We start from the raw sequence: 24,523 nt of genomic DNA on the forward strand, positions 1-24,523 counted from the left end.
TTGTGATGATCAGTGAGTTTGAAGTGAGGCTGTGGGATTTTTATGAAGCACAACTTTAGTGCAGTGCCTCCATCAAACCACACAAAGGGAAAGTTTTTAAAAGTAAACTTTATTTAAACGACCATCAGACACTGCAGGAGTTGAACATAAGACAGAAACAAAGCTTCTTACAGGCCTGATTACATCAGACTGAACAGCACTGAAACAGATCGACTGTAATCAAAGATGGACAGAACCCCGTTTGTGGAGGTGAGAAACAGGATATCAGACATGCAACTGAATTTCATTGTCTGTCTTGAAACCAGAATAATCGAGCCGTTCATCTACTCAAAGCTCTCCTTTTATCCTGTTATAAATTGAACACACCCCTTTCCTTTAAAGTGGTATGCTCCATAAAAGCTTACACTAACTTAAAAGCTCATTCCCTGCCAATTGACCCTGTGCCCCCTTCACCTCCTTTTCATTTCACTTGGGTTCATCTGGATTTGATTTAAAGTTGAAAGCAAAAAACTGTAAAAGTACACAAGACGATCTCGATCTGAAGAAGTGCGCGTTTGTTGATAACTAATCATCTTGTAGGACAATGTTGGTATCGGACACTACCCGATGACTGTAGGCCAGAAGGAGTAATATAAATAGAAGTAATAGAAAGTTTGACTATATGGATTACACCCAGAGTAAATGGTGTAGAAAGACCAGGGTCAAAGTTTACAAAAGGAGCCCAGATCTTCAGTCATGTTCAAAAATTGAGATTAAAGGCTAAAATAATTGTGATTCTGACTTCTGCAGTAATCAGAAAGCCTACTGCACACCTGAACACCGTGTTTATTCTGCTTTTTCCCCCCTAATACTGGCCGTAAATCACAAAATAAACAAATAACTGGCACCATGAACTCAAGCAGGGCTGCATTCTCACAGGAGAGTGGCTGCCCTCTGCTGGCCATTAGAAAGAATGCAGCTGCCCCCTCACTCAGTGGTCTCAGCGGGTTTGTGAGCACACAGCTCATCCACAGGTCTACACACATCAAGTCAAAGATGGACAAAGTGGTCATTTTAGTGTTACCGAGTGATCTACACTCACTGAGCACTTTAATAACAAACCCTAAAAATACTGAGCTGAGACCTTGCTCTCCAACTCAGGGTCGCGATAACTAGGGAGGCGTTATAATGAAGTGCGAAGCAAGCACTGAGATTAAATTGAATCTATAATGAAACATCACAAAAAAAAAAATCATTATTATATTCAACTAAGATTAAAGTGACTCTGGGACAGTTTTACAAAGAGACGACAGCAGGCGGCACAAACCTGCTGCAGGTAGATAATCTCATGCACGTCTGAACATGTCTGCTGTCCGGATATTTTACAGACTGCTGGTACAAATAATGAAGTGGCAGATTTTAAAAATCTTTGGCATGTTTCTGCCATGAATAACAAACACAGAGTCCTGTGCGAGGATGACACGTAAACAGTATTAGCTTCATAACGAGCGAGAGCACGCGACCAGAGTTCACCTCGGCCGTCAGGAATGAACGCGTGGAAATTAAAGATAAAACACATTAAACTGTCTAATAAAAACTGACATAGAGAAGCTGCTGACAGAAAGTTAAATCTGGGGAAAAAGAAAACGTGAAAGTGTAAACAAATTTTTACAATCAAACTCTGACGTTTTCAGGATATTCCATAGACCGTATAAGAAAGATGGCAGCAGCCACAGCCATGTTATCCATTGGTTTGCCGTGTCTGGTTTCTGAAGCCTCCAGTTGAAACTTTTTGAAGTGGGTATTTGGACTTTTTAAAAACACTTTTGGTCTCTGTTAGATTCAAAAAATTCCCTCCTGTGGTTTTTTTCATGAAGGAGGGAAAAGGAGGAAAGATGTGGAGAATTCATGAGGATTCAAAGGAATTAGATTTTTCTCTGCTGCCTGTTTCAAGGACTACAACATCCTTAAAATGGACTACAAAAATTCAGGCTGTGTAGATGAGATCATGCTGCTGAGAAATATCATTTCGTTAGCTGCATCCATCTTTTACTTACAGTCTATGGATATGTCTGTGAGACATTTCCGGGCGTTGTGGAACTTCAGAAATGTTTCCCGGCTCCAAATCTTAGATACCGGTGAGTATCGAGCTCGTCAATATCGCAACAGTGATGGTACCAGAGAGGTCGTTGTCACGGCGATCGCCCTTGTCCTTCAGGTGGAACGTTTTCTTTATTTCTCCCTGTTCGGCGGGCAGCGTCACCTGACCCAGGAAGGAGTCCTTCAGCACGTTGTTGTTGTAGATCTGAGAGACACAGAGAGACAGAAGGTCAGCGCTTTAAATGTACACACACACACACACACACACACACACACACACACACACACACACTTCTGTGTGTTACAAACCTCGATGCCGATTGGCTGGTTTGCTTTCTTCCTGTAGAAGAGCCCCTTGGTGTCGAAGACAGGACTGCACGTGTTTTTATAGACCGGCGAGCAGACCTTCTGTCCTTCGCAGCGAATGATCACGTAAGGATCCGACGCTGGAGAGACACAGTTGAGTTATCAACACTTCAGTGGACATTTCTTGATGTTTCTGAGCTACAATTTACAGATGTCCCCTAAACGCATCGCATGCAGGTCTCACCACACTTTAAACATTTATTTATAACAGGACTTTAAACCACTTTATTCTGAGTTTTCCGGTTTTATGATCGGAAGCCACTGAATTCAAAAGCTGATTAATCATCAGGCCGTGATCTGCGGTAAAAGTCTAATACCCCAAATCGTTCTCACAAAGCCAAACAAACATGCCTGAGTGGATCGCGGTGGTTACGTCCATCTTTTATATACAGTCTTTAAGGTGTAAGGAAGGTTTCCTGTGAAGAACAGAAGCATTTACCTCCGTCTGAGTCCTGTGCAGCGAGTCCGTCGGCCTGCAGTATGTGGACCTGAGTGACCAGAGAGGGATAACCACACATCCCCGACCAGCAGGTCTTCTGGGGCTCGTCCAGAGTCAGCTCCCTGCGGGACAGACAGGAAGATCCGTTTCTGTGGTTCAGTGTTTAAATGTGCAACGCTGAGTACACACAGAATGATAATTAATGCTTTCATGTGTTGTTGTTTTCATAAAGTCTTTATTGGCTGCGTGTCTGAACTGAGAGGAAGCCCAAAGATCTCCCCTCACTCTCAGTTCCCAGCATGGAAAACAAGAGTTTATTTTCCCCTGAAAGTGCAGCAGGGAGGCCGTCCGCCGTCTTTACTGTTCGCCTACATTAATAGAAACAGAAGAAAATTTCTAAAAATGGCGAGCTAAACCACGTGTGCCGCGTACTTGCAGTCTGAGGTGACATCGGTGAAGACGCGGAGCAGGAAGTCTCCCTCCAGGCCGGGGTCGAAGGTCGTGGGTATGATGACGTAGCGGCCCTCTTTGAGGTCGATGCGCAGGAAGACAGACCTTGAGTTGATGTAGATGCTGCCGCCAACCTTCTGCTGGGTCACGTGCATTCGGTACGTCCTGTTTAACTCCACCTGAACAGGAAGCAGCAGAAGTTTTCACTCCAGTTTAAATGACTGAATCCAATACAGCCACAGCCGTCCTTTAAATACAAACGACCTGGACATTTTATAACAACGCCCATGAATATCTGACCTTGTGTATGTCGAAGCCGATCGCCAGGTTTTCTCCTCGCCCCCCTCTCAGAGTGGCCCTGCGGTCCTTCTGCTGCAGACAGATCAGCACCTCATCCTCCGGCTTCTTCACGTCAAACACGTACTGCGACACACAGAAACGAACATGCGCACAGTCATAAACGCACAGGATGAATTTTAACCTGAAACTCTGAACAAATGAGACACCTGCGGGTTCTGGAGAAAGGAGTGCTTGTTGTTGGTGCAGCCCCCAGCTCGGTTGAGCAGCGGGTCATCGTGGCGGTGCCAGGAGCCCCGCATCACCGCCTCCTCCCAGGTCTTGTGTAAACTCAGGTAGGATGTGTTGATGAGACGGCACAGGATGAGGTCGGTGAAGTTGGCGATGAAGTCATCAAATGTCATCCTGCAGGAGGAGGAGAGAAAGGACTGGTATGATTTACTGTGAGATAAAGTTGAAAAAGAGCCACCAGGTGGCAGCGCAGCACTAAAACTCACCAGAACTCTCCGTCGTCCTCCACAGTGACGCCCATCTTCTCCCGCTCACTCTTACTGACCTTCTGCCACTCTTCAGAGCTGCAAACAGGCACAAATGCTTCATCTGTATCATCTGTATCACACCACAGATCTCAACAAGAGAACCTGTTCAAAGGATTTCTCTCTTCCTCACCTGTCGCTCCACGGCCCGTTCCACTCTCTCTTCCCCCAGGGGTTCCTCATGCGGATCATGTTGAGTTTGTCTGACCTGAAGTAGGCCAGCAGGCCGTGGCCCAGCCTCACCTTGCGGACGTCCGTCACGGCGTAGGCGTGGCCCTTGACCAGGCCGCAGTCCAGCCTGGCCTCCATGTCCGCTTGAGTGGTCGCCTAGAACGACACGTCGAGAAGATGAATGAATTCGTTTGGCTGGCGTGGGTTTGCGTTTGACGTGTCCTTACCCGGATCGAGCAGCTGATGAGGCCTCCTCTGTTGTGAACCTTCAGGACTCTCTCGAACAGCTCGTGCTGCTTCTCTTCGTCTTGTTTGTACCCGTTCTCTATCAAATCCATCGGCTCGGACACGCCTCCCGTGAAATCCACGAGAGCATCGGCCGTGTTGCCCCCATCCAGAGCTTCGTAGCACCCGTACATCCTGGAAAACACACAAACATTTACATTTATTTTTACTATAAACAAACGTTTGAGTCTCATTCTGCTTTTCAAGTAACTGTCCAGATTTACAACAGAGTCAGGGATTCATGCCCTCATTTTTATTGCTAATTAAACATAATTACAGGGAGTAAAATTTATATTTAATCAATTTGACGTTAACATTGTGAAATGTTAAACTAGGATCACATCAGCACCTGTTTGAATTTCACTGTTGATGAGAAAACAGATCTGCTGTGGTGGTCCCTGAGTTTAAGGGAAAAATGTCAGAGTTAAAAATCGGACCCCTCAGATTTCATCTCTAAAAGCACAGAAGGAAACTTTATACTGGACTCATTCACGGACTCAGTTCACATTAATCCTCCTTTATCTTATGCTGCCTTTGTGAGGCTCCTCAGCCCATTTTCATCTGAAAAGGGCTGTTTTAGCTCCTCCCCCTTTAAACTAACCCTTTTCTGATTGGCTGCACCTTGTAATCAGAAGGTTTCAGCACTTGTAAGACATGAACGTAGCTTCCGAGTGGGAAAAATGAAGCCACTGTGGAGGTGGGTTAAACCTGCGTTCTATCTGAAGTCCACCAGATGGCGACAGCTGTGCAAAGAGACTTCCTGTCCTATGTTAGTTTGTGGGAACACTTTCCTTCAGAGTTTAAGGTGTCAGTCCTTATTTTGGGACAACCTCACCTGTTTGTATGTTTCAGGAAAAAAAACCCATCCAATCAGAGTTCTTAAAATTCCTCCATGTATCGCGTTATTGGTTCTGAGCTAAATTACTTTAATTTCAGTTCCTGTTTTTATGTCACTGGAGAGCCTTGGGTCAGTTTCTAATGCATTTGTGTATTCCTGAGTCATTTCTTCAACATGAGTTTCCTCGAGTGTTTCTTTTCTTTCCACAGCTGTAAAATATTTAAGTGATTTTATTTCTTCCTGCCTCTTCATATCCTCTGTTTTTATTAGCTGCTGTTTTCAGTTACTGATCTGAGGAAGTGCTTACTTGGCGTAGGCCTTCTCCACCAGCGCGCTCCAAAACTCATTGCTGTCGTTGGAGTGGCAGTACACCAGCTGTCCATTCACCGTGGGGAGCCGGTCATCGATCACTACGTCCACCCACTCTCCAAACCGCCAGAAGCGGAAGTGGAAGATCCCGGCGTAGGAGTTCGGTTTGTCTTTGTCCCACTCCTGATCCTTCCAGTCAGGAATCACCTTTGAAAAAAAAAACCCCCCAGAAAAAAACATAAAAACCATGGTCATCACCCCACTCGAGCTCAGACGTAACCGCGGTGTGCTCAGCTGTGTCATATCTGGGGAGCAGCCTCCCGGGGATCTGCGCCCTGAATCCAACAGGAAGTCGCCCACAGATGCCGTTTTGGTCATTTTCAGGCCTTTTACACGCCTGGAAACATCTGCACGTCAACGTTAAATGAGGTTCAGCGCCACCTTGTGACATTGGGAGTTTTATAACTCGTTTGTTCAACAGCCAATTAGAATCCAGGGCCAGACCTCAATCACGCCCAAAGGAAACACCAGGACCGCAGCTCAAAGGTGCGACTGACCATCGCTGCTTACAGCGTTATTTATTTTACAGGTGATGTCCTTGAAGGCTGTTTTAAATGTAAGCCACATATTAAACAAACAGTATGTGGACATAACAGTGTTTAAAAACGTGTTCAGGTGCAGACAGGGAGCGATTGTGGGTTCTCTAATGTAAAATATATTTTCTCATCTTTACTTTCTATTAAAAAAACAAAACAAAAAAACAATGTAGATAAACACAACAGCTCCACACTACAAACACGTACAGAAAAAGATTGAAACGAGCGATTTTCACTTGTTTCCCATTAATGACATTAAGCGTCTCTGATTAACAGGAGCAACTCAGGATTAAAGTTTTTAACGAGCGAACGTCATCCATCCACATCCTGCGCTGAAACCCCAGCTGACAACACGTTGACATAATCCACACACACACACACACTCCCCAGTGAAGTGAGTGATATAAATAAATAAGCGATCCATTGAGCTAAGACGAGCCGGGCTCCCAGAAGCCCTCAGGAAACTCCCACCGTTCCCTGTCATACGTCAGCAGCGTTTCCTGTTGCTTAGCACCTTCACACATCACCTGCCTGCTTAACACCTTAAAAAAAAAAAAAAAAAAAGACCTCAAAAAGTATTTTCAAACATTTTGTACAGTCTGTAGAGAAAAACGAATCTACAGAAAATGCTCTCAGCTGTTCTGTGTTAGCTTCAGCGTTCATGTCAAATATAAACTGCTTTACAAACAGCTGACCTGTGTGATTCTGCAGAAATGTTCAGTTTCTGCAGGAACGTCTGACTCAGGCTGGACGACCGAAATAACCCGAGCAGGGTTGGCTGCACAACCAGACGACTAACAAATGTGACCGTTACTGTCACAATAATCAGATGTTTGCATCGATCTCATCTCTCCTGCCCCCTCGTGCTAATCAATACGTCCCAACCAAACTACCCAGTGGGCTCCAGGGGGGAGATGGGACAAAATGAGAAAGTGGTACACTGTGATGGAAACTGTTGGGAAGGGAGGAGGGGGAGAGGAGCCTATGAGAATAGAGTGAGAGAAGAAAAGAGGCTGAGACTAGAAACTCCATCAGAGCTTCATCTCTCACAGCATCCATCCACACAGGCAGGCTCTTCCTTTCTGCTTATCCCAGGAATAAAACCTTAGAGATGGACGCTGATGAGGCCAAATCTCCCTCCAACACGATTGTGCTGGAATTCAAAGAAGACACCGCGCTGACAGAGGTGAGGCTTTTACTTCTCAACTTCAGATGCAAAACAGAAAAGTCTGTTGGCACAATGTGTGGATGAAAATTTCAGAATAAAGTGCAGCTGGATCAGAGCAAGTACGGTTTTTAATGTTTATTTCATATAAAGTTTCATTTTCTGTGTAACTTTAGCTCTTTTTAATTATTATAATGTGGCGGGGCAAAATGTAAAAGGTCAAGTGTGTGATGGTAACAAAGATGCACAAAAGTCCCATCAGACTGACGTGTGATCACTCAGCTGTGTGGCTGTCACAGTGAACTCCTCAAACAGCACAACAGGACATATCTTTTGTTGGCTAATTCCATTAAATATGCTCCAAAAGGCACAGCTGAGAGGTCCAGTTCAGTGCGTGTGTTCATTAGCAGATGTGTAACAATCAGCTGTAACAGTCTGTGTCGGCAAGCCTGCCAATCAAAGCAGCCGCACTAACTTTACAGTCAACAATTTATTTATTTTTTAAACATTTTTTAAAACATTTTAAAAATAGAGCAGCAGTGCCTGTGACACTTCAACTATCATCTCCTCTGTGGAGTTGCACAAAATATTTTTAAAAAAATGATAATAGTTGATAAAACTGCAGACTCATAATTTTAATTTTATAGGTGTGAACGGCACTTTGTATAAAATAGCCCAGAGAGCACATCATCCGTTTGTGCCATTCATCTGCTTTTCTTTTAAAAACACTGCTTATTCTGACACAAATGCACAAACCTTTGAGCCCCATCACCTTCCCGTCATTATGAGTCTTATCAGAGACTGATACCGGCACCCAGACTGAAAGTTTCCTCCAAACCAAACATGAACTGACTTCCTGTGTGCTTCTTTCCTGTGCAGATGATGCGCCTTCGCGTGTCCTCCCTGCAGCGGTCAGGGCAGAAGCGTCAGGACGGCGAGCGTCTGCTTCTGCCCTACGAGGCCGTGTATCGGCTGGACTTCGCCATCCAGGAGCTGAACTTCTCCCGCTGGTACTTCTCCCTCTCCGGCTACGGCCGCGTCACCATCACCGGTATCTGCCAGCACTGGACCCCCGACCTCACCAACCTGATGACCCGGCAGCTGCTGGAGCCCATTGGAACATTTTGGCGTAATGCCGGCGACCCCGAGGACTCGCAGCTCAAGTGCCTGGAGGCGGATATGCAGGAATTCGGCGAAAGGATTGCAGAGCTCGCCAAAGTCAGGAAGGTCATGTACTTCCTGCTTGCTTTCAAGGACGGGGCCGAGGCGGCGAATCTCAACTGCTCGATCGAGTTCACGACAGAGAAATGACTTTTATTTAGTGCCAGTAGAATCCTGATAGAGTCCAGAAGAAGCCTTTAAAAATTTCTATTCTATCAGCCATTGTTTTACTGTTGATTAGAAAAACCTGACAACTCTGTTTCAACCAATCAGAGATAGATGAGCTTAAATATTCTCCCTCGAACTAGTTAAACAGTAACTCTCTTTCTATCTTTGAGTGTAAGTAAGACGCCGGTTTGATTTTTTTTTAACAACAAAAGTTACATAAACACCAAAAACATGCTTTAAAGCAAGTATTTCAACACAAAAGCAACATTTTTTGTGAAAATAAAACCTGAAACGAACACAATGACAAGAGAAAGAAAACAAATGCTCTGAATTAACACTTAATATGCTTTTATATATGTTGGTGCTAATTAAAGGGAAAGTTCACCCCAATGGATGCAGTCCGGTTTCTCTATTTCACAGACATAAGATCCATTTGTCAGTGTGTAAAAAACAACTACATTAGAAAATTATAGAAGATATCAAGCAAGATGAAGAGCCTGGTATCAAAGTATAGGTACAAAGAAAACTTTTCATATGTTTTAACTGGTTTGAAGCCCACGTGGTGATATGAGTTTCCAAACATTCTCCAGTAAACAATCAGAAACATTCAGTGTATCAATGCTGGTTTCTGTTACAATGTATCACATCTGAGAAGTTTTGCTATTGAAACTATGCTAAATACAATGTTACTGATGCTCGCAGGTCTATCTACTAGATTATTTAATTAGGTTTCATATAATAAATATTGACAGTTTTTAGAACCTCTAAAATTTTCTGAAATTATTTACCTTTGAATAAAAACACTAAAAAAAACAAAAACAACTTATGATCAGCTGACTGTTTTAACAACATGTCGATTACTTTGTTTTGTGACTGTTGACTTGCTGCAGTTGTTGTTTCGTTGTTTCTTATTCCTTTCATTGTTTCTATAGATAACCAAATATTTCCACTGCATGCCTGCTGATAGAAACAGAGATCAATGGTGTGACGCCAATTAAATAACCACTGAAAGCCGTGTGTGTTCTCATTGGTGCTGGTTTTTATTGGTGTTACTGAGCAGGAAAGAAGTAACGAGGGTGGGGACAGTCGTACACAGTGAGGATGTAAGGAGGCAACAGTGGAGGAACTTAAACGTAGTTACAGCACTTCAGAAAGACATCTACTGTAATGAAATTTATTCCCCACGCTTTGCAATTCATTATTGTAAATGTAAATGTTTTTAACAAATGATCAGACAAAGGAGGGGTTGTGGTTGTTTATAATTTAAACACTCTTTGGATCTTCAGATAAAGCTCCAGAGTGTGATCAAAGTGTGGGTGGGCTCTTTAGTTTTTTAAAAGAAGCCAAATGAGTCTAATTATAGATTGAATGCTGTGTTGAGGCTGTCATTTTCAGCATCTATGTGTATGTTAAAATTAAATTGCTCACAATAATTATTTTAGCTGAGCACCAAATTAGATAAAAAGTCTGAGAAATCAGAAAGAAACTCAAAGTGTCAGGTAGATGAGAGAGAAAAATAAAACTGGTTTTTGAGTTTTCTAATTAGCATTGACATATCTACAAGTAAGGCTTTAGATAAGTAAAACTCCGCCCACAACTTTATCCAGCATCAGAAACCTAAATGAAACAGAGCTTTTAGATCAGTGTGGACTCACAGGGATTGTGCACTGACCGCATTACTGGAAACTCAGGCCATGGTCAGCAGTGTTTTCCCTGCTCAAAATGGGCCCTTGAGGGAGTCTACTAACGTTAGCACAATGGGTCATAGTTAAGACACCCACTGTTTACATGTTGCACTCTACACCTGTTTAGCCGCTTGATAAACAAACTATTTTATTTTAAAATTTCTATCAGGTCATTTCCTGTTTTATTTTGTTATTGTGGGTACTTGTCTGTTCCTGTCAGCTCTACTTCCTCCCTTCCTGATAATTGCTCCGCCCTCATTAGTGTTTTCTGCGTTTAGCTTCTCTTTGCTCGCTGCCAGATTGAGCTGTGCTGCTTGTCAGGACTAGTCGAGCTTTCTAGGGTGTAACACAGGAATTTGTGTTCTTGCATTCGTTCGTCTGAACCTCATTTAGATTGTTTGTCACACCATCTTCTTCCCATGTGTGCCCACTACACATTTTTGGACTTTTAGACTGTCACCTTCTGCCACGTTTACTAAAAAAGTAAATTAAACCTACTTATAAATGATCAGAAATAATCTTTATTACAGTTCTGCTGATTTTCCTCCAAGTTTTCCTACACCTGTATGTCTATAAATCCACCATTATAACAGTATATTTAATTGTTTGAAGAGGTTAGAGGTCTGTGTTGTAACTTGTGTGATCCTGCTTCCTCCTCTCTGTGTTTCTCTGTTGCGAATGAATGGAAACAGATTAGAAAAACTCCAGCGTGTCTTGGTTTGCTCTACAGTATCTGGTCCTGGCTTACAATAGTTCCCACTGTGGTTCCACTCAAACTTTCCACATTACTGAAACAGGCTTAGCAATAAAATGATGGGGGCTTTCTCTCCAACAATTCCAACAACAAGAGCTGGGAGAAGCTTGCAAGTTGAGTCGAGTTGTTTTTCCTTTTGACAGTTCTGACATTTCCTTTTCATGCCTCCTAACCACTGTAATCTTTGCATCACAAGATAATAAAAAAAAAAGCACCCTTTTAACTGGACATTGTAGCAGATAACTCGAACATTTTGCCCTCTGGATTCACTCATTTGAAAAATAACGGCAGCTACTTTTAAAAAATGGTCACAATCTTCCAGGATGAACATTTGCAGCTAAGAAAAACGACAGTTTTACCTCAAGATTTCAACCTCTGCATTTAGGTTCAAAATGTTTCGCTCTTACTTTCTGTTTATGATTAAAGAGAAATCAAGTTGAACAACTTTTAAGTAACTTTAGAGCTTCTTCCTCTTATTTTACTTTTTAAAAAGTGCAATTTATAATCAAAACACAGGAAAATTGTACCACAGTAAATAGATTGAAGAAATTTCCTTTTTAAAAAACAGAAGCACAGCTGATAAATATGATGCTTTTTCTTTATGTACTATTTTGTGTAAATTCTATAGCAAGAGAACAGAGTTGTGTAAATGGTGCCAGGAGTCCATCCAGGTCGTGTGGCTGAAACTACAGCAAAACTCTGGAAAAGTCTATTTGCCTTTTGTCCACTTGAGTCTCCGGGAGTATTAAGCTAAGCTGTTAAAGTTAATCTTCATTTTCAGGCCCTCCCCTCCTTTATTTATTTTTAAATCCTTAACGTGTCTTACAGGATTTCAACATTAAGGAGAAAGAACTGAAAGGGAGTGTGGCTGTTAGCTCCTGGAAGCAAAGCTGTTATTAGAGAATCTGTCTCAACAGGCAAATAATCAGAAAGTGAAAATAAATCATTTCAATCAAACACAAAGAAGGAAACATTGTTTCAGATTTAAACAGCTAGCGGCAGTCTTAGATTTGGCGATATTTAACAGTTCCCAAACTAAGACCTTAACTTTATTAATTATAAATGTGCTATTTATGTTAAGTGTTACTGAAACACTTCCACGCTCTGTGTGCGACACAAACACATCATTTCACACAACAGTAACTGTTGTATAAGCGTCCGTGTGCTTTGCTGTCGTCACCACAGAAGCGGTTTTGTTTGTTTTCGGACCTTTGAAGGGTGTCAAGACAACTGGGTGCTCCACAGAGGCAACTACATCTAAAACAGACTTCACTTTCCCTCCAGTTGATGGAAAACTAGGAGGCTGAGAGGAGGCCCTTTGAGAGCAGAGAGGAAGCAGGAGGCAGCAAGTGTGTGTGTGTGTGTGTGGTTACACAGGTTTTTCATTTGTAACAAAGTGTTGATTTAATGGTAAAAAGAATAAAAGCAGCCTAATTAAATACTTCTAGAACAGTGGTGATCTTTCCCTCAAAGCAGCAGAAAGTAAACACACTTTATATCTCAATATTTAAGACAACATTTTGGATTTTAAGCATGTGGCTAAGTCATTTTGTCTGCAACCCACAGCAAATCTGTTCATCAGTTTATACCGCCATCTTATGGACAACAGATGTTACTTCCATCGGTGACCTCCGACACCAAAGGCTGCATGCATTTGGATTTGTTTGGCATTTATTAGCAGGAAGCTCCAACAGTTATGGATGGACCTGCATGCGAGCATTACCAAAGATGGGGTTTGATCCAGATCTGCATCCTGGAATATTTTTGGAAGGAATCTTTATCACGAGATGGTTCGAGATTGGGCGTATTAGATCAAATCTTTGAAAAAGTATCCGATTAGTTTAATGCCCAAAGGGAGAAATCAGTTTGATGTTCTCAAAAATATCAGAAACTATCGGTATATCCCGGAGCAGGGAGACGTGTGCAGTCCTGTTCGTGTGCTCAGTAAACCGGTGATAACACAACAGCAGAGGATATTTGTGTGGTCGAGGATATAAAACTATGAACTGAAGATATCTCACGAGCACAGTTTCATCTGGAGATGTAATCTTTAATCGATTAAGTCATGAAACATCGCTTCCCTCGTCCCTTATTTCATAAACATTTATACGGACAGCACTTAATCGCTCATCTTAGACCGTTTCACATTGTCTCACTTATGGACCTGCGTTAAGCCAGATGATTTTCTCCAGTTTAAATGATGAGCATGTTAGTCAGCAGGAACAGCCCTAGTCTTGTAAGCTCTTTCCTCTTCAAGACTCAGTTCATGGCTGGTGTGGAGGTTTCAGTTTCAGAGAACTTCCATTAGCAGCTAATCGATAAGAAAAATCACTCAGATTACACAAAGTGCTGCTTAAACACAACTAAAGGCAACACACCCACTCACAATAATCTTACAAGCTTCTCCACACACACACACACACACACACACACACACACACACACACACACACACACACACACTAGAGCCTCCTTCTCTCAGTTCAGCTCAGATAACATGAAAAAAAACAATCTAAGTTATAAACTATCGAGATAAATTTAATTCAGTTATTTTCATTTTCTCCCTTTTCCCTCTATTTTTATTAGACATTACAATAATGAATGTTTAATTATTTACTTTTACTTTATTTTTTTTTTTATATATATAGCATTTACTTAAATCACCAAGCACATTTTTTCCTTCACAATTCTGAATTTTCAATCTATTTTAAAATACTCTGATATGCTACAAATTGTAGAAGTGCATTAATGATACAGGACACTTAAAACTGCATGTTTTTATCCCATGTCAGGCCTCGTATCTAACGTGTTTAAAATAAATATTAATATTCTGCAGCTGCTTTTTTGTGAGTTTTGCTGTAAAAACTTCATTAAAATCAACCTGACTGGAAATAAGAGCTGAAACATCATTTTATGACTGAGGATGGCGTCAGACAGGAGCATGCTGTCTTCACAGTGCTCGACGATGCACCAAATCATTCCTACCTGTAACACCTGGATCATCCTCACTCACTGTTTAGTTTCGCACATACTGCAGTTTATATTTTTCTATATTTCACACTCACACTTGAGCACCTTTAACAAATGAAATTTCCCCTTTGGATTAATAAATGTCAGACTTCTGGATTATTATTATTTGTTGTTGCAACAGTTTAGGCCTTTATTTAAGAGCCCTCTAGAAAAGCCCCCGTGTGCCTCACAACAGCCACGGCTGCATTGTATCCTGGGAGTTGGATGCCACAGGAGTGTGGGACCAATGCCTTCTCTCTCCTATAAAGCCTTTCCCACCACGTCTATAAAAATCTCTGGAATGAGTGCAGCTTTTGTTCTTCCTTCTCTCACCTTCTGCCATAGAGCTTCTCTGGAGGCCAGACTGGAGCAGGCGGCTACGAACCAGCAGTTTCCCAGCTGACCTTGGTGCAGGTCATGAGCGCTGATGCCGTCCACAAACAGATGGGGGTCGCTGGTCAACTCCTGGAACAGCAAAGATGAGACAAATCATTGTTGATAAACTAATTTTCTTCCTTAGAGGCATTACATACACTCAAAACTCTGTAACTGATTACTCATAAAATCGGACCCACAGGCAGCTGTACAGGAACCATCACGGCCCCTGTAAAGTTAATACTTATCCTCATCTTCTTATTTACAGGCACAATTAATCCACTTCTAACCGTATTATAATTTAATCCAGGTTTGAATCTTTTTATACTGTCTATTTTATTGCAGTGTGTCTCTGGAAAACAGCAGGCGGATGTGGTCAGGACAGCTGCCAGGTGTGGATGAACGTAAAGCGGGGCGTTACCCGGAGCACTCGGTCAAACATCATAATGTAAATACAGAGTAAAATCACTCCCCGATTAACTACAAGTCTCTTCTGAGGGTTCAAAGCCAAACAAACCACAGAGGCAGACTAACGGGACGGCAGCCAAATGATAGAGGTGGGATAAACCAGAGCACACGCCCAGGAAGACCACTAACTGTATGTAGAGACAAATGTACACATGGCTCCACAAAGTTAGCCTCTCAGGGTCTTATATCTGGTGTAGAATTGATTAAAAACAGTATGTTTGTGTACTGCAGATCTGAGCAGAGCCAGCCCACGGCAGGAAGAAAGCTTTACTGTGTGCATTCTCCAAATTAAAGGCCACTTTTAGTGCATATAGCTACTATACATGCACAGACAGTAAAGATCCAGTGTTTCCCTAAGACTGTATTTGAGATGATGGAAGAGGAGAAAGATGGAGGATGTATATGTGTTTGCTCTCTGGGACAAGAGATAACAGGTCTAATATTCAGCTCCATTTCCAGTCAGCTCTCCATCCTGTGGGCTGACTGCAGTTTGACTACAGATGGTGGTCCTTGGTCTGCTTTGCAGCCTCAGCATAGTTGAATGCAACTCTCCACCTTCTGCAGGTGCTGGGTAGAGATCCAGTCACAGAGAGGTAAGAACCTCTCCCGGAAACAGACAGTATAAAAGATGAATGTCGCCCTCCAGGTCTGAAAAGTGAAGCCAGTGCAGAAGTGCCTTAAAAAACAGCATTCTTTTTAATGGCCACCAGGGGGAGACTCTTCTGGTCCCCAACAGACTTTGGTGGCGCTGAAGTCGATGTTGAAATGAGCCTCAGCTGCCTCTCTCTCTGTGACGTCAGTAAACACGATCCTGAGGAGTTTGAGATCATACTAAATAAAGCATGATGGTCATTTAGTTAATTATGATTATTATTAGAGTCAGAGTTTATAAACCAAGAGTTATGATTGATAGCTTGTTAGCCAATGAGCACGTCCCTCGGATTCACTGCCAGAGCTAGCCTTCCCCTGTCGCGCCTGGTTTCAAAACACCAAGATAGCGATGCTGAAAACGCTCCACACTCTCATAAAAGGGCACGGTGTGATATCAGGTTCCTTTATTTGTACCCGTAAGAGGATTTAACCTGCAGCAGGTGAGTCATCCATACAAACTCAAAAGAGATAATATCAATAAAAAAAAATAAAAAATAAAAAAAAGAGTCAAAGGAGCTTGCAAAGAAAAGCGTCTGGACTTCTTTAAGTTGCTTGAAGACGTTTCACCTCTTAATAAACCTAGTGGGAGTTTCCCCCCACAGAGGGACAAAAGGACCCCCTGATGATCCTCTAATCGCCTGAGCCAAGGTGTGAAACTGGGTGTGGGTCCCAATCAGCCAGAGTTTCGGGTGAGTTCATTGTGAAACCTGGCCCCACCTTATCATGCGAATTCCTGAGGTCAGCTGGCTCAGGATGTGAGTGGGCGTTAAGGCGTCTGGGGAGGGAACTCAAAACTGGATTATAGATGGCAGAGAGTTGGTGTCGTAAACCACCGCCTCTGTTCAAAAATGGTCGCTCACAGTGGACATAGATGGATTCTTTCACTCCTCTTTCAAACCATCTGTCCTCTCTGTCCAAAATGTGAACATTGGCATCCTCGAAAGAGTGTCCTTTATCCTTAAGATGCAGATGGACTGCTGAGTCTTGTCCTGTGGAGGTGGCTCTTCTGTGTTGTGCCATGCGCTTGTGAAGTGGCTGTTTGGTCTCTCCGATGTAGAGGTTTGGGCATTCCTCGCTGCACTGTACAGCATACACCACATTGTTAAGTTTGTGTTTTGGAGTTTTGTCTTTCGGGTGAACCAGTTTTTGTCTGAGCGTGTTGCTGGGTCTGAAATGGGATGGGGAACCAGGATGTCATGCTTGGAGAAAACTCTCCTGAGTTTCTATGATACACCGGCTACATAGGGGATGACAATGTTGTTGCGTCTGTCCTTCTTATCCTCCCTCGCTGGTGTCTGGTCTTCTTTTCTGTGCCTCTTTGCTGACTTTAAGAACGCCCATTTAGGATAGCCACACGTTTTGAGTGCTTCCTTTACATGTGTGTGTTCCTTCTTTTTTCCTTCAGGCTTAGAGGGAACATGTTCTGCCCGGTGGTGTAGGGTCCTAATTACTCCAAGTTTGTGTTCCAGAGGGTGATGGGAGTCAAAGAGGAGGTACTGGTCCGTGTGTGTGGGCTTCCGGTAAACTTCGATGTAGAGGTTGCCGTTCTCTTCAATGTGCACAGCGCAGTCCAGGAAAGGCAAACAGTCGTCCTTTGTGTCTTCCCTGGTGAACTTGATGTTCTTATCCACAGAGTTAATGTGCGCAGTGAAGGATTCCACTTCTTGTGTCTTGATTTTGACCCAGGTGTCGTCTACATATCTGTACCAGTGGCTGGGTACTCTTCCTTTGAAAGAGCCAAGAGCCTTCCTTTCCACTTCCTCCATGTAAAGGTTGGCTACAATAGGTGACACGGGGGAGCCCATGGCACAGCCATGTTTTTGTCTGTAGAAACCCTCGTTGTATTTGGAATATGTAGTGGTGAGGCAGAGGTCTAACAGTGTGCAGGTCTGATCGGGTGTGAAGTTGGTCCTGTCTTCCAAGGAGCTGTCTTCTTGTAGTCGTTTTCTGACAGTCTCCACGGCCTCCGTGGTGGGTATGCAAGTGAAGAGAGAGACTACGTCAAAGGACACCATGGTTTCATCTGGATCCAGGGTAAGTTTCTGGACCTTGTCGGTGAAGTTCTTGATGTGGTGTGGGGTGTTCCCCACGAGAGGTGCAAGGATGGTAGCAAGGTGTTTAGCAATGTTGTAAGTGGCTGAGTTTATGCTGCTCATGGGTCTGAGTGGGACAGCTTCTTTGTGGATTTTAGGAAGTCCGTAAATGTAGGGTATGGCATCCCCTGGGTAAAGGCGGTGATATGTAAGCCGGTCAGTGATTTTGTCCTTCTCAAGGTCTTGAAGGCAAGCTATAACTTTCTTTTTGTAGCTGCTTGTGGGGTCTCACTTTCAGGTTTCATAGGTATTGTTGTCACTGAGGAGAGTAGTGATCTTTGTGTGGTAATCTGTAGTGTTTAGGACCACGGTGCATCTTCCCTTATCAGCTGGTAAAATAGTGATGTTGTGGTCTTTGCTCAGGGAAGCGACGGCCTTCTTTTCTTGTAATATGAGGTTGGGACTCTCCGCCATTTGACCTTAGAAGCTTCTCAGATGAGAGGTGAAACATCTTCAAGCAACTTAAAGAAGTCCAGACGCTTTTCTTTGCAAGCTCCTTAGACTACGATGACCTGGATGACTGAGAACCCTCACAGAAATTTAAAAAAAAAAAAAAAAAGGAGATAAAAGAAAAAGAAAAATGGGAGAAGTTTTCTTTAATGATGAATCTAAAAGTGCTTTTAATACACAGTTAACACTGTTAAATGGTTAATTTCAAATATGAACTTTACTCTAAAAGTAAGAGCACTGTGAGAAATTCAAAGAGTGAAAAAATAGTTCCTTCTTCACTTTTGCATCACTGCAGGACACAAAATGTCTCAGGGATCAAAGTCCTCACTTTGACGCTTTAATGCACCACAGCTTCATCTTTATACGAACTCTGCTGCTCTTCCACTGCAGCACGAGCCGTGCTTTAGCATTTTTCCATTAAGCTGTAAATCTATGACATCATACCGATTTGCCCGAAACATCAACACATACTGGCGTGTACAAAATTATCTGGGCGGTGTTCCTCGTCTGTATCTCCCGATTCGATCACTGACGCAGACGGAAACATTTCTAATTTACGATTCAAAGATGAACTTTGAATCACTAAATAACCTTTGATATGTAACTGCCTTACCCAACGACCGCGACCATCATTATCTGCATGTCAACATAATATTAACACGCCATGAACCACCTCCTCGCCATCCTTATCATTCCACACACCTCATCGCCTACATGAACAATAATTTACTTCCACACGCTTTCAATTAAAACTGCTTGTTAAATCCTGAGTGCTGCAGCGCTTCTTTTCGACTCCACGTGGAGTTCAAACATGGACTAGAAATGTGAGCAGAAACCTTCAGGTCACTTGCCTACGTCTGTATCATCTGTTTATAGAAGTTAGCAGTGCAGGAGCCATTTTTGATTCGTGTTTCACCTCTAGCCACCAAACGCTACTTCTCCATCTTAACTTGTGTATTTGTGCATTTACTTCATGCATTCAGGAGAATTAGAGGTAAAAAAAAAAAAAAAGCTTACAACCATGTAACATGCAGGATGCTGGACAAGCGAACTATTCTGATTTTAAACTAATGATTTCTTTTATTTAACTTATTACCTCATTATTAACATTTCTTTAGTTCAAAGCTAAATTGTTAAACAGAAATTTGGAAAGTGAAGCAAGTATCAGTCAATAAGCCTCTCAGTGGCATTTTAAAGACATTAACATACTCACAATGAATAAAAGCAGTATGAGAGATCCACATCAGAAATGTTTATGAAAAAAGAAAATGCTGGCAAATTATAGTGCTGTAAACTCCAGTGTAGAAAGGTCAGTAAAAGCCACAGACTGTATCTAAAGGATGTAAAGACAGCTTTGGACGCTTGGTGGTTCGATCGCTGGCTGTTCCAGTCTGCATGCCAAAGTATTCTTGGGTAAAGTAGAAAAGTACTATACAAGAACCAATCCATTTACCAAAGCCTGGAAACATGACGATGAGGTGGTGTCAACAGGTGTTAGCTAACAGGGAGGGGACACAACAGCGAGAACATAACACTACAAAAAGAAACAAGTCAAACTGACCGAAACAAACAGACTGACAAAAACAGTAAACAGGAAATGACTTGGCACAAACTCGACATTTAGTCACCACCATGTGACCACACCTGAGCCGTAAGCACTAGCTAGCTTGGTTAACGAGTGGCATCCGTAGCCCATAAGCACAGACACAGAAAGCTGTTGATTAGTGATAAATAACAAACAAAAAATAAATAAATAAATAAATACTCATTATCATTTAAAACTGATGCACAAACTTTTTACACAGGAAGCAAAAATAATAATTTCACCAACAGCACAAACTCAGTCGACAGATCCACTTTGTTATACCTGCTTAGCATCAGCACCTTTATCAAAGCAGCCACAGCAGATGATTTGACAGACAGCTCAGCCCTCCCAGAGCTGAAGCTGAAAACTATCCACAGAAACCAAAGCTAGTTTTTGTACCAGGTCGTGAACTTGTTTATTTCTGCTCTGAAGTGAGACATTTTAATATGGGACTGACCCGTTCTGTTGAACACAGCCTCAAGTGGACGTTAGAGGAACTGCAGGCTGGGGCACTTCACTTTTTTTAACCCTCGAGGTTGCTGCCTTATAGAGCTTGAAATAATAAGCTCTTGATATGATCACTGGTTTAAATATACAGCTGTCTTTTGAGTGCTGGAGCTGAAGCATTGATATTGAGTGCTAAAGTTTCACGAGACACCACAGAGAAGTCAGGGTTAAGTTTAGGGTGTAACCAAAGAAATATTTCCCTTATCTCTCCACTCCCTGAACAAATCAATAATATTGATCAAATGCTTTAAGTGCTCTGTTTAATAATTTAGCATGAATAATTAACAGTAAAAGCATACGCAATACACAGAAATCACTCTTTCATAGTGTATATACACTACAAGCCTAGAGGAAGACAGAAAATTACACATTTAATCAAATAAGACTCAATGAGAAGCACTTAAAGAGCAGTGCATTTAGATTTTATGCAGGTCAAGGAAAAAAAAAATAAAAATCACAAGACAAGAAAGAAATGAATCTTTTGACTCAGCATTATTAACGTGAAAAGCCGAGCACGGATTCTGTACACAGCAGCAGAGCGAGGCTGGAAATCTGTTAAGCAACAATTCCATTACGAGCACGATGTTCAGCCAGCATCTGAACTTAAACAGCTGCTGTTCCACTGCATAAAGCTTTCCTAAGGTGCAGTGGGGCTGACTCAAAGCCTCTGACAAGAGGCACTTTTGCAGTTTAAGGATCCTAAACAAATCCAACATGGAATTAAGGCAACATTTGACATTTATCCACCACATTACAAAAGTAATAATAGGTCTATAAAAAAACGTTGTTCACTTTTAAATGATCCTCATTATCTCATACTCTGTCTTGGTGAAGCCCCTCAGTTCATTTAATCTGAAACAAGCTGTTTTAACTCCTTCCCTTTAAGCCAACTGTCTTCTGATTTGCTGCTTCTTGAAAACAGAAGGTTTTAACAATGGGTGGGTGGAGCTTCTGTGCTCAGTCACATATGTGTGAGATGACCATAAATAAGGAAATATAAATTCTCACAAGTAAAAACTGTATGAAGCTAACGGTTACGCCTTTTCTTCATTAGCAGAAACCTGCAACGAGTAAAATGGCTGCGCACAAATCACCACCGTGGTCCAATGATGAGGTGCAGACAACCACCCTGAGATAACGGTAGCCGAGTAAACTTGTATTAAATTGGCTCTAGAGAAAATCATCAGACACTTGGCACACTTAGCTTGATAAAGCTACCTCCTAAATCAGAGCAAGCTAATGTCTCAGTCACACGAGTAAAAACAGGAAAGCTGTACTGATTTTTTTCACATTCTGGAGAGCTTGAGCGTTTTGAACACTCTCGGTCACTTCTGATCGTAAGGTGATTCCACAGGTTGCCTGATCGGACTCAACCTTCCTGCAAACAGTCGCAGTGTGACCTGGACTGACTTCAGTCACGCAGAGAAGTTGTTGGAGGTTTGCAAATAACTGCCTGTGGATGAGGAATACAGAGTTCGTCACGTAACGTTAAAGGTATGTGCCTTTTTCCACGTCACGCTGTGCGCCACGTTATCGTTTACAGGAGATGAATTACAGAATAACAGTATTTTGTCTCTATCTGCCAATCTGACTATCTTCAGGTTTTACAAGCTTACATACACACACGCAGTTACTGTCCCTCTATTTAGAAAGGCAGAGGCGTCACGGTGTGATTATTTTACGTGTAGTTGTTTTTTTCCTGTGTAATAATATTCAACATTGCTATCAATGCATTTTTCAATCCCTCTGCAAAATAGGTTTAAAAACATAAACAGCTGGGATACTGTTTGTCCGTGATTTGAACCGAGGGAACAAATCGTGGCAGGATCAGCCTGATATTATTCGTATCCCGCTGTAACTTTACTGTATAAAGAGCTAACATCTCCAAAATGTCAGGAGTAGTTAGTCATTACAACAAGTGTTTGTGAACTAAAAATCAAGTATGTGGGATGCTGTTTGTCCGTGATTTGGAGAGCCCAGCGCGTGCTCTCGATGCAGGGAAAACCAATCCTGCAGGGAGACCTACCTCGGCACCTGTGAAGGTGAAGCCAAAGGGAAGACATGCTTCACCATATTTTCTAGTCTTTGGCTTAAAATGAAGTTGGTTTGGAAACATATTCAGCGATGCTTCATCTCCTGCTTTGCGTTTGTGTGGGCGCCCCGTGCTAGCAGCGTCCAAGCGTCGTTTTGTTTTTTCCCCTTTTCATGCCGCGCCCCCCCCTGCAATGGCTCTGCGCCCCCCCCTAGGGGGCAGGCCCCACACTTTGGGAAGGTCTGACGTAGCACATCATTATATACCAGCTAGCCCAACTTCAGTAACCCTACAAACGTCACTGCTGTTTAGTTTTCTGTCTTCATTTATGTTGGAAGTGACAGCAGAGCTGCATGTATGAATTTTTTCAGAAATCTCTCAGTCAGAACATGCTACATCATGTTTAGGTAACTAGCAAAACTAGCGAGCTAACTTCCTGCTAACTTCTAACTCCGTTAAATGTAATAAATTCTGTTTTCACGAATGCCTGGATGTTAAACTTCATAGTTACACCTGGTAAAGCAGCAACGCTGATCGTTTTATTAAAGATGAAAGAATGTAGACAGTTTTTAACTCTCGGTGAAGCTGTGTGTTCGTTTGACTTTGGGACCTGAAGAAGACAGAGTTTAGGACCCAGATTACTCCCAGATTTACGAGCACCTTAGTCCGACAAATACGGTAATAACGACGGCCTGCTTGCATGTTCTACAAAAAAAATGTGTTTTGTTTTGTATCTGACGGACAAACACCAAACCAGTGAAGTTGCACCATTTTTAAAAACCAATTCTGGTTCATCCGTTTCACTCAACAATCTGCTTTTCCCCTTTGAAAACAAAGGCACTGCGCATGCACGTTTTACCCATATTCTATCTCAATATTTCATTTTCTTATCGTTGCCTAACATTGTCGGGCGACAGTGGCTCAGGGGGTTGGGAATCGCATCTGTAACTGGAAGGTCGCCAGTTCGATCCCTGGGCTCTCTCCTGGTCGTTGTGTCCCTGGGCAAGACACTTTACCCTACTTGCCTACTGGTGTTGGCCAGAGGGGCCGATGGCGCGATATGGCAGCCTCGCTTCTGTCAGTCTGCCCCAGGGCAGCTGTGGCTACAACCGTAGCTTGCCTCCACCAGTGTATGAATGTGAGAGTGAATGAATAGTGGTATTGTAAAGCGCTTTGGATGCCTTGAAAAGCGCTATATACATGTAAATCCAATCCATCATTGTACCGGTATTACCGTGAACGGTATAATATGGCCCAGCCCTAGTCACAGTTGTATTTAACTGTTATATTTAACAGGAACAGTTCAGTCAAAAGCTTCACAGAAGGTGCTTTTTGCTCAGGGTGAGTGTGAAGACGACCAGTTGTAAAGCACTTCACACCGGTCACAATACAAAAGTAAATTCAAGTTCCTTTTGTTCAGTAACTACCAGAAACTGCTTACAACATGAACACACACACACGCACACAACTCCTTGCTGTTGGCTTGAAATTCCATGAATTCCTCTCCCATTCAGCCGCTTTAACCTCTCCTCTCTTTATATGGAGCCTTGTCTCATGATCACCGCCGCCATTCCCAGCCTACTGCCTCTGTCCGTCTCCACCGTGAATAAACAGCTGACCCTTCGTCTCTGATGTATCACTAACTCTCCACCTTCTTTGAGTTTACTGTGTTCTTCTTTCACACAGGCATAAAATAAGAGCTCCACAAAAGATCGCCAGCGCGGATGATTATGCAGCTGATCCCACTGAGCTGTAAAAGATGGAAACAAGCAGCAAACACTGAGAACTGCAGTTCCTCTAGTGGCCACTTGAGGCTCCCATGTTAAAATGACCACCTTTTCAGCAGAAATAAACATGTTTAAAGTGTGTGACTAAAAGCAGGGCTGGCCTCTATGGATAGTTTCCCCTTTTATAACGACTCTGTGAGGGCTTAATCTCTTTTATACCTCATCTCGGGGTTATATGAGCAGCTGTAGCTGATATTTAAAGACACTGAAACAGACCTCACAACCGTGTTTGTTTTCTGGCCTGTTACGTGATACAAACCATCAAAG

General features: G+C 42.6%; 2 protein-coding genes across 3 annotated transcripts in view; one reads left to right on the plus strand and one right to left on the minus strand.

Moving 5' to 3' along the window:
- Positions 1-90: 90 nt before the first annotated feature.
- The window catches only part of capn5a (calpain 5a), a 55,808-nt gene continuing 31,375 nt past the window's right edge, over positions 91-24,523 (minus strand). For both annotated transcript variants that reach the window (XM_085244240.1, XM_085244241.1), the window contains exons 3-13: positions 14,642-14,773; positions 5,769-5,977; positions 4,566-4,758; positions 4,301-4,494; positions 4,129-4,206; positions 3,841-4,036; positions 3,635-3,757; positions 3,317-3,513; positions 2,885-3,006; positions 2,389-2,525; positions 91-2,284 (exon numbers count right to left, since the gene is read on the minus strand). In XM_085244240.1, the coding sequence (XP_085100366.1) occupies positions 2,108-2,284; positions 2,389-2,525; positions 2,885-3,006; positions 3,317-3,513; positions 3,635-3,757; positions 3,841-4,036; positions 4,129-4,206; positions 4,301-4,494; positions 4,566-4,758; positions 5,769-5,977; positions 14,642-14,773 (1,758 nt within the window). In that variant the 3' untranslated portion in view covers positions 91-2,107. The remainder of the gene's footprint in view (positions 2,285-2,388; positions 2,526-2,884; positions 3,007-3,316; positions 3,514-3,634; positions 3,758-3,840; positions 4,037-4,128; positions 4,207-4,300; positions 4,495-4,565; positions 4,759-5,768; positions 5,978-14,641; positions 14,774-24,523) is intronic.
- ompa (olfactory marker protein a) lies at positions 7,350-9,895 on the plus strand. Its single transcript, XM_085244246.1, has 2 exons — positions 7,350-7,552; positions 8,411-9,895. The coding sequence occupies exons 1-2, from the start codon at positions 7,478-7,480 to the stop codon at positions 8,840-8,842; spliced, it is 507 nt and encodes a 168-aa protein (XP_085100372.1). The 5' UTR covers positions 7,350-7,477; the 3' UTR covers positions 8,843-9,895.

This window comes from Mchenga conophoros, linkage group LG14, assembly GCF_057382185.1.
Source record: "Mchenga conophoros isolate Kocher_MC1m ecotype Shallow Benthic linkage group LG14, M_conophoros_male_GT1.1, whole genome shotgun sequence".
Taxonomy (NCBI): domain Eukaryota; kingdom Metazoa; phylum Chordata; class Actinopteri; order Cichliformes; family Cichlidae; genus Mchenga; species Mchenga conophoros.

Coding starts and splice junctions, on each gene's coding strand:
- ompa (XM_085244246.1), top strand. CDS start 7,478: ATGGACGCTGATGAGGCCAAATCTCCCTCCAACACGATTGTGCTGGAA. Junction 7,553..8,410: donor AAGACACCGCGCTGACAGAG/GTGAGGCTTTTA, acceptor TTTCCTGTGCAG/ATGATGCGCCTTCGCGTGTC.